Below are 10,309 nucleotides of genomic sequence, written 5' to 3'. Positions count from 1 at the left end.
GAAGCAATCCCCTGTTTATGTTTCTATTACGACGCCTATTCAAATACACTCGAGAACAAATTGCGCCAACATTAAGCACATTGCGTATAGAAAACGAATACATTTCCGCCTTATTGTCGAGAAGTATAGACGCCATTCACGTCTCCTTTTCATCGATCCTGGGAAGCGGTTGGAGGCAACAGTTTCGTCCCTAATGCTCGTCTCAGTGTTATAACTATCTAAACGATGTTCAACAACAACACACTTGGGAAAGTAACTTTTATTTAACGATATGTCTTTCTTATTGTCATTGCTGACTGAGCGCAGCTAAATTGTGCGTCAAACCCAAACGTTAATCGCGCATTTTTCAAACCATCAAATCAAAAGAATGCAATATACGAAAAGAAGGAAGACTCTTGTTTTGCGTGATGCATATCATGGCGTTCGCATTCAATCTGTTTGGCAAGGGAAAAGAAAAAAACAGCACAGCGGGTGGGATGCGGGGCTGCAGATTTCAAGACTGGCAGACAAGAAATCCATTGAACGGTGGACGGCTGGTAGCAGTTGTTGGAGCTCAGCGTGTATACAACAGTAATAGAATAAAAAGGAAAGAAAAAAAAGACGCGGATATATACCGTCCATTATGCATAGCCATTTATCCCAAACACAATTTGATAAAGCAGATCAATTGGATGGCACTCCCGCTGTGCCTTTTTTCAGTGCACCAACTGCGTGTGCACTGACTGTGATGAGTGCACTGCTACATATCGAGTCTTTTTGATTTCTTCTTCTACCTACGAAGCCACCCAGTACCATCAGTCGGTTGCCCTATAGTTGATGGCTGATCCGTATCTAGACTGTTTACCAGTGTAGCTACATTGTTAGTTGACAGATACACGTTTTTAGAAGAGCACCATCAGCGGCTACGTTCATAGAAATACGAAGACCAACGAAAAAAAGGGGGCCCTCCTGGTGGGTTGTTGTTGACTGGATTTCAATGTTTCCAATTTTTTTTTTGTTTTCGGAGAGGGAGCCCCGTCTACCATACTTGCGGCTCTGCGCTTTATTTACAGTAAAGGCTAAATGCAGTTCCTCCAGACTATACTATAGTATGTGTATCAATGAACGGGATGAGCATGTTTTTTTGTGTGTGCCCAACAACGACATGTTTTGGCGGTACCCTGTGATGTCTCCTTTTTTTGCTTGCTCTGAATGAAGTTTAGTTGAATTTGGTTTAAAAAAAAAAAATGATCCATCGTGGGATGACTGTCAATGACCCTACACATTTTCAGCAGGAGGCTTCCAGTAAGAAAACAATAAATGTATAGCTATAATTCCAAAAGGAACTGAATACATTTGTTGTCCGCTTTAGTAAAGTCCGCATCACTCCTGTGTGTGCATCTCATTAAAATTGAAAAGAAAAAGAAAAAAAAGATATAGGCTAAAGCCAATATAATAAATGTGGGAGAGCCGCAATCAATGCTCTTCAAAAGAGAAGAAACAAGAGAATGGGAAGGGTGGATATTAAACCTACAATCCGACTTTAATTAACCGACTTTCGATTACGATTGATTTGATTCAGAAAGGCACACACTGACGGTAAAGGCAGGCCGTGAGGGTTTGGTTGTCAACAAAAACGACAAAGGACCTTGTTCTTCCTTCTCCTTTTTCTTTTTTTTTTTTATTTACAGTTCAAATAAGAGCGAAACATTTTCGGTCGATATACATCAATAGAGCCTGCTATTGTTCAACACCAATGGTTATTATGCACGCTAATCCTATATTCGACAGCCCTCGCTGTTCCATGTACGCGAACAGCGAGGGCTGGTTGAAAAGAGCCTCACAGTCTAAACAGCATTTGCCCACGTTTCAAACGACGCACGAAAACTGTGGCCACCAGTTGGTTGGAACGCATCGATTCCGCTTGGATTTCGTGCTGGCAATTGTCAGCGTCGTATATTAGGCTAAGTCATCAAAGCAAAAGACTATTATATTTTGGAAGGTCGCTCTTTTAATTCAACCAGCAACACACACAAACATGTACAACGATGTTTCAAGAAACAAAACAAAAGTACGGGGGGATCACTCATCAAATTCAATTTTTAAAATAATCAGCGAAAAACACTACAAGATGATCACCAAGCCAGGGGAATGAATTCAGGCCCGTAGGCATAAGCTAATAATGAATAAAGATGCTAATAATATAAAGCACACATAGTATCTCATATAGTGCCTAAAATAATTATGAATATGCCATTGCTATGTTATACGTTTTCATTCCGTTATTCGTTTCTTTTGAATATCCTATCGGGAGAATCGATTCAATTTGTACAGACACCATTCAATTAGAGAGGTCGCAATACAACGTAGACTATGTATACGTATATAGTAGGTATACTGTAATAAACGAAGCTATGGGACAATATATGGATACGTTATAATGAGGGAACCTATACATTAAGCTCTAACATCCGTTTTCGATGGTTGCGTCAGACAGGAAACCATTACCATATCAATGAGTTTCACTTTGGCTTTCATGCCGTTGAAGCCTACGGCGACGCATCTTTAGCTCCGGCGATCTTCACTCGCAAATCCAAAATGGTCTTGTCGACGCTGTTGGCCATCTTGCCGCTTCCGCTCTCCATTTCCGGAACGGGTGAATCTCCGCCTTGCGCCGATGATGCCGGGCTGCTATTGGCCGACGATCGGGAGTCCGGCGAGGTGTTCTGATGGAGTTGAAGATGGTGATGGTGCTGGAACTGCTGCTGAGACTGCAGCACGAACGAGCTGTAATCGGATGGCTGAGGTGGAGAGGAACTAGCTTCCGGATGAGCGGCCAGACCGATGGGGGCTGGCCAGTGCGGATGAAGCCAATAACGGGGTTGGAATCCAGCGGCGGCGGCAGCGGCAGCAGCCGCCACGGGACTACCGTTCTGCTTCAAATTGTTCCAGGCGGCTGCGGCCGCAGCGTGATGAGCGGCAAGCGCGGCTGGATGGGCCGCATAGGTTGCATGTCCGGCAAGGTTTCCGGCGTACGGGAATAAATTGCCGTGAGGCAAGCGCATAGCCAGGAAGGGATTGAGGGAAGGATGCGACTGTTGTTGCTGCTGCTGCCCAACTGGATTCCACATGTCGTGCGGATTCGTGCGTGTCCCGGCGTGTTGCAAATCCCCATCAGCCAGACCTAAATGATTCGAAAGAAGAGATTGAGTTATGCAATTCTTGCGTCATTTTCAAGACAACTTACTTGACAGACGGTCGAGTAAATGAGATGCGCTGAAGGTGGGCGATTCAGCACCGACGGTCTTCTCCTTCTTACGCCACTTGGCCCGCCGATTTTGGAACCAAACCTGAACAAATGAAATGGTTAACTCAATTGAAATTAAATCACATCAAATTGGATTCTAATTCACTTGAAAATTGACCGTACACAGACAAGAAGAAGCGGCGGGGCTTATAGGGCGACAAGCAAATCAAACAATTATCAGACCAGTTTCAAAAGAAGGCGCTTTGAAGTTGTTTCTTTGCTTTGAGGCAAGAAAGAAGAAGAAGAAAAAAAAGGCGGATCTAGAGAATACTTGACAAAGTTTTGATGTCACATTTCGGCAGCGGAGTGTGTATGGGGGGGGGGGGGAGATTCGAAATTTACTAAATATTATAGCATAATGGCGGCTAATTTGCCGCTCATCATCGGCTGGTAAACAATAGTCTACACTCCACTTGGTTTTCTTCCCATCTTTGCCAAAATCAAAAAGATTTGCATGGCTCTCAAGTAAATAATGCATTTCCTTTCTCCCCCCTTTTTTCGCCTATATACTCCACCCACTATTTTAGGCTAATCAGGCCGATTGTCAACGGCTTTAAGAGACTCGGTACATATAGAGCACTAACTAGCTGCCTTAGTAAGGGGATCTGCATCTCTTTACCATTATCCACTCCTACAGCCGCTTTCATTCTTTTCTTTTCTTTCTTCCTGGCAATAAGAACAATCAAACAAACTGGAACTCACAGGGAAATGTACAACACACAATAAAAAAAAAAATGATGAAAGATTCTAAAGAGAGCAGTATACTACATCAAGCTATACTCTTTTCATTTTGGCTATTGCTTTAATCCCGTCGTCTCCAAGCCTTTTGTCACTAAAGTGGCGAGCTACTCTTCCATTCTTATTTCCATCGCCAGTCATCATCCCCCCTTCCCCTTGCCGCCCCACTCCAGAAACAAACTGGTACAAAACGGAAGGCTGAGAGCTGGAACGAGGGGGGGGGGGCATAAAGAAGAGAGAGAACTACGGAGGGATATGCGCATATAAAAAGCAATTGGGTGCTAATTGATATCGAGTCACCATTCAACATCTATCCATCCGTGAACCGATGATAATCCCCCCCTACTCTACATGTCCTCACCCCCACTGCTGTAGTACATCGTATACAAGTAGAGTACACGAGTGTATATACATATACTGAACGTTCAATGATTCACACAAAAATATACATTGACTACTCTCCCCTTCTCTCAGTTGGAAAGAATATATATAGATCAACCCCCGATGTCGTTTGATTCCCACACCCCGCGAAAGAATAAGACGCGTACATACGACATACGACACTCGTCTACATGAGCCATGATTCAGTCGGCGACGATAATAACGTGTATATAATAGGGCTATACACACCCTATGGACACTTGGAACTCGTATACAGATGCTTGCCCCATCATTCGTAATAAGAGTGAAAATTTGCATGGCATTAGGGTTCGAATTACCATGGCCATCACTCTGCATCAGGGATATTTTCGATGATTATCGTTTCTCTTGCAACGTGCATCTCTCCGTTAAGATCAATTCGATCAAGTGACACACTTGTATAATCAGATTGTATACGAGACAAGCCCCAGCCCAAAAGAAATAAAATTTACGTTTGATTTTTTACCTGGACTCGAGCTTCGCTGAGATCTAGACGCATGGCTAATTCTTCGCGTGTAAAGACATCGGGATACTGGGTCTTTTCGAAGGCGCGTTCCAGCTGGTGCAGCTGGAAGGTGGTGAACGTTGTCCGCGTTCGACGTACTTTGCGGCTGCCCGGCTTCTCGGCCGAAGAAACGGACATGTCGATCTCGTCCAGCGATCCATCCCTCAACTAAATTCAGATTTAAAAAATAAAAATTAATTAAAGATTATTATTATTCACTTTTAAGAGTTAATGAGATAGTTGGCTAATGTTATCTCCAGGGGGTAGGCATCTCACGTCATACGTTGGCCTTTATGTACAAGGCCACCGTAATGATTGCTGGCAAGGTTGATTCGATTATCTTTTCGAAAGATTATGATTAGTGTTTACCTTAGAGGGATAGATGGCGTCCTCGTCTTCTTCGTCCATGACCAGAGATTCATCATCATCACTCGATTTCGACGAATTGACTTGTTGCTCTGTTTACATATCGAAATCCATTCAAACGAAGCAAACGAAAACAAAATGAAAGTTAATTACACGCATTAAAGAAGAGTTCCGAACGGTCATACCGATACGTTTGGCGGGAACGATGGGCTCCATGTTGGACGATCGACGGCCGAGGATATCGTCGATGGTGTACACCCGCGACTTGTTGCCCGTCGTGATCACCGATGATCCGGTCGTGTGTTGTTCCGTCAAGCTACTCATGACGACTGACTCCCTCGATTCTCTCTCCTCTTTCTTTTGAAATCAAGAAGACAAATGAAACTGAAGGCAAGCGCACTCGTTGATTTGATCCTTATCGTCCAAGATGATTCGAATGCAATGCCAAGAGGATAACGAATCAACTTGTGGCGGTCAAATGCAAATGGGATGGTGCAAATCAAGTAGAAGGGAACACAACTTGGATGTTGTGTCGGCTTTGATGGCTGACGAGAAACTAACGCTGTTTAAGCGATTGCTAGTCGAGTTTTATAGTGGCATGCCACTCCCCTCCTACACACTTAGCAACTGCTACCCCCCTGTCCGCAGCTCCTCCCTCTCTTGACACTTGCCAACTGCCAATCAAGTCTTGATTAGTCTATCCGTCGAAGGAGGACTACGGGGGTTTTTTTTGGGATCCCTTAAAAAAAAATGAGGAAATCCTTCGCATTTTGCAAAGCCTATTTTGATTTTATGTGGAAACCCAATTGAAAATCCGATTTGAGATGGGCTGACCTTGCTGGACCAAAGAGTCTTATAGATCAGGGCTCATTATTTATTTGCACGGAAACGATGGTCGTGGTGGTGGTGGTGGTGGTGGTGGGTGTTGGGCAAATGCCGCTAAGGGAATTGGCCGTCCATCTATAATCCTATAGTAGTAGGTCCTGTCTTATTTTTCTTTAGCGTGCCTATATTCTCTTTTCATTTTCATTCCGAGTGGGCTTCATTCATTGACGCGCTAATTACACACCTGTACTAATTACACGACACGTTACTAATGCACTAGCCCCCTTTTGTTCTCTCATTCCCCCATCCACCCCAGCCACTAACCCTTTTCGTATTTAAAAACAGATGTTCATTTCCAAAAGTGCTGATGGAATCCATTTTTCGTTTTTGTTTGCGTGTATTGTTTCTTTCAAGGGCCACGTTAATTGATATAATACCGTATATATTTCCCTTCTTTCTTTTATTGTTTTGTTTTAGATTCACGGGGATGTGAGACTGTGTGTAAAGCATCAATTAGCTGAATATGTATGCGATTGGCTTTGATCGATTCTCTTCGATAATGCAATCGAGCGTTCACTCCACATCAAACAAATGGGCTCAATTAACGTCCATCATTATATCATGTGTAATTAGCCCAGTTTGCTTGTCGTGGGCTGCATTTTTCTACATCGATTCGTTGCAAATGAATGAAACAAGTCCGACAAACTCGATGTGAGTACCGCATCTATATGTGATGCGTAATATAACTTCAATAACAGCTATAGTTACATAACTCGAGACCAGCTTATTCAACAGACGACTGATGGCATTCCGTCGTGGTCCCACTGTCTCCTATTTTTCGTTAAAAATAAAAAGGGGGGAAATTCCCCAATCATATAGCTTAACGTATCTGATTTGAGTGCCGTGTGGCAAACCAATTTGAGTCCTTTCTGTTGAAAGCTATTATCAGAGCTTTTCGCAGAAGACGAGCAACGACTTCATGTCGAAATCTATATAGGATGCACACACACATAGGCCTACAGGCCCAATTTCAGCTATTAGACTGCGTTTTATGTAAGCGTCTGCATATGTCCACGTGGTTGGCCATGATAAGCAATGGATATCGTCAAAGAGAAAAGGGATGTTCTTCCTCAGAGAGTTGTCACCTTAGAGCCTTTGTGTCTACGTGCGTAGCCTACGCATATAAACGTATATATATAAGACTTGCATTACAACCTGTGCATTTCTACGAAACATATAACGATTCGATGCGAAACGGTTGCAAATCTAAATAGATGATTAAGATTAACTATGGTCAATCTATTTGCATCCATCGCTTTGATGTTGTAAGTCTCTGTCTTTGTGTATTGTCTTTTGATTATCTTGTCAGCCATCTGTGTTGCATTTGCTATTTAGCCTTTTGTGACTCATCAATTTTTGGCCTTTATTAATTAGGCCTTTTGAGGAGAAAAAAATGGGGGGCTGCGAGTTAAAGAGTTCCAGTGAAAACGGGCCAAGAGCGCGCTATGTATGCAGAGTATATCTATTTATGCAGACCATGTCATTCTATTGTTTTGTTTTGCTTTTTTTTTTTGGGGTGGAAAAAACCAAGAGCCACACACTTTGGGGACCCAGGTGGATAAAAAAAATAGTAGAAGAAGAGGGTAGAAAAAAAAAATTTGCAGTTAGGCTCCACAGGCTTATTAAAAAAATGGACATGAAGACAAAAAAGAGAGAGAGAGAGAGAGAGATTCTGTTAACAGCTGTATAGTTCAACAGAAAAATAATGGGTCGTCAGATCCCTGGAACTATATCCGTAAAAGAAATAAAGAGAAATGCAATAACAGGAAAAGCAAAAAATAGAGATCTACATGATCATTCGGAATGTGCAATCCCCAAATTCGAAATCCTATATTTAATGAGATGAGCGTATGTAGTGCATCAGCATCGTCTTCTTTATTGCTGTTTGGCTGATGTGGAAAGGTATATCAATGAAAATCCCTGACCAATACCCCGGTTATATCCACCTATATGAACTGAGTACAAAACAGCTGTCTGACAGCCAGCACGGCATATAACAACTCAACATTTTTTTGTTGCTTGTAAGACTGAAGAATATACACACACACACACAGAGCGTTTCGAATGTGTTTGGGCTTGAGGGAGACGAAGAGAAAGAAACGGCATAAGAAAGAGGGAACGTGCGGATGATCTGGCCATTATCCCGTCAAGGGGCAGTCAACCTTTTGCCACTTTGACAGTCTTATTTCCCCTTCCACCTTGGCTCTCTGTTTTGCTCTAGCCCCCCCTTCCCGTCCACTCTTCTTATCTTCTGTTTATCTCTCTCTCTCTCTCTGTACATGTGTGTGCGTGGATGTCTAATCTAATGCCATTGGCTGTCCTCTTCTGTCACTGCACGGATGACTGAGAATCAAGAGATTGCGCTTCGATATGTACAAGTGTATTTATATAGCCTATATAGACCTGTGCGCGCTTAACCCTCGCCTGTCAACTCCCAACTTCCGCCCGCCTAAATGAGCGGAAGGCGTCTAGAAAATCATTAAGAGTAATGCCCTATATATCTAGTATATATACCTATATATACAGTTATACAACAGGACATGAAATTGAAATGAGCCAATAGGTGGACGAATTCCAATCGTCGGCTGAAAGCGGACGGGAAATGGCCCGTTTTACTCATAACGATCAATCTTAATTGCGAGTGCGCCATTAATGGAAACGAGGCCTCGTCCATCGTCAAACAGTCAATTACAACCGTCAACACGAATTTTCGATGAAAGTTAAATGAAAAGTTGATATATTTATTGTATTAGATTCACAATACGCAGTGATGTAACTGCGAAGGCTGATTATATTATTCAATCTAATGCCCGTTGTAGAAACTGCATCCTTTCTTTTGTGTACCAGCGCGTATGCAGCCGATTTTGATATGGTTCGACGTGCCACAAATCCACGCACAATGTGCCCTTGTTTGGGGTGTGTTGGCTTCAAACATTTGGCAAGATGAATGGGGGGGGGACCCAGTTCGATTCTTGTTCTACATTTCGATTGTGCGGCAAACGGCAATCATCGGACCAATTGAAAAGCTGGTCATCATCAGATCAACCATTCGACACTCGACGCCTTCCTCGTCCCTGAAATAAAAATCAAAACTTTTCCTTATCTATCATCCATATTATAAGCGAAGAATAAAATTGCAGCAGTCGCTATTTATAGAAAAGAAAAGAAAAAAGGAAGACTTTAAATGTATACAAAAGGATGATGACGCTTATACATATGAAAAGCGTGAAATCACGTACAAAATAAATACAAAAATAAATAATAAGAAGGGCGGGGACATGCTCGCAATCCAGCGGTCCATCGAGGGCGCAAATCGAGAGCACGTATATATTTTGCGTACAGGGCGTTGAGGATTAGAGTTTTCTATATTCTTTTGAATGAACCTGGTTTATATATACGTATCGTTGTATACTATTTAAAAAAAAAAAAAGAAGGACAAGTAGCTTGTTCTCCTGGTGTTGTATTGCGAACATGAACTAAACAGGCTCATATCTGTGTATTATGTACTATATAAGATCCCCTGCCGGGCGCGTGTCCCTTTATATTCGTCGGGTTTCTATAACATTCCCCCTCTCCGTCAGCAGCAAAAACAGGGTCTTTCTTTCTTATTTAACGCATTTTTATTTTTCCTTCACTTATTTCACAAGAGAAACTCCAATAAACACTTGAATTGAATATCGCCGTTTTTGCCCTCGAATTTTTATTTCCCCCTCTTCCTAGCAGCTCCGTAATGTGTGAAGGAAAAGTCGATGAGCTTCTTGTCGAACGCGCCCGATTGATAGAAATTGGGCCAATTAATTTGTGATTACCCGCCCACTCAACAGTTCAACACCCTTCGTTCTCCGCCTTTCCTTATTTATCATCTTTTCTTTTATTGCTTTTCTTTTTTTCCCGCCCCAACTGTCGGCAATCGTCTAAACTATAGCGGATTTTTTTTCTCACCAAATAGAATTTTTTTGCATTGTCAATCGCATATAGGCAAATAACATGGTTTTCTTTCTCTTTCTTTTGATCCCATTCTTGTGCATTTTCACCTTTCTTTTTTGTTTGTTTGTTAGAGGCTGTATACAATCTCTGCTGTATAGGTATATAGCCGAGCTCCGGATTAA

The 10,309-nt window shown here is 42.3% G+C and overlaps 1 protein-coding gene across 1 annotated transcript; it reads right to left on the bottom strand.

Annotated features, from left to right (window-relative positions):
• Positions 1 to 1,951: 1,951 nt before the first annotated feature.
• On the bottom strand, positions 1,952 to 5,870 carry LOC116928529 (dorsal root ganglia homeobox protein). The gene is made up of 5 exons (XM_032935619.2): positions 5,501 to 5,870; positions 5,319 to 5,407; positions 4,911 to 5,117; positions 3,227 to 3,329; positions 1,952 to 3,163 (listed from the first exon to the last, which is right to left on the bottom strand). Exons 1-5 carry the CDS (start codon positions 5,637 to 5,639, stop codon positions 2,529 to 2,531), a joined length of 1,173 nt encoding a protein of 390 aa, XP_032791510.2. The 5' UTR covers positions 5,640 to 5,870; the 3' UTR covers positions 1,952 to 2,528.
• Between the last annotated feature and the right edge of the window lie 4,439 nt (positions 5,871 to 10,309).

Source organism: Daphnia magna, linkage group LG8 (genome assembly GCF_020631705.1).
Source record: "Daphnia magna isolate NIES linkage group LG8, ASM2063170v1.1, whole genome shotgun sequence".
NCBI classification, from domain to species: Eukaryota; Metazoa; Arthropoda; class Branchiopoda; order Diplostraca; family Daphniidae; genus Daphnia; species Daphnia magna.
The sequence above is the reverse complement of the archived record's forward strand: the minus strand, read 5'-3'. Positions and strand labels throughout refer to the sequence as shown.

Coding starts and splice junctions, on each gene's coding strand:
- LOC116928529 (XM_032935619.2), bottom strand. CDS start 5,639: ATGAGTAGCTTGACGGAACAACACACGACCGGATCATCGGTGATCACG. Junction 5,408..5,500: donor CGTTCCCGCCAAACGTATCG/GTATGACCGTTC, acceptor ATATGTAAACAG/AGCAACAAGTCAATTCGTCG. Junction 3,330..4,910: donor TCAGCGAAGCTCGAGTCCAG/GTAAAAAATCAA, acceptor TCATTTGTTCAG/GTTTGGTTCCAAAATCGGCG.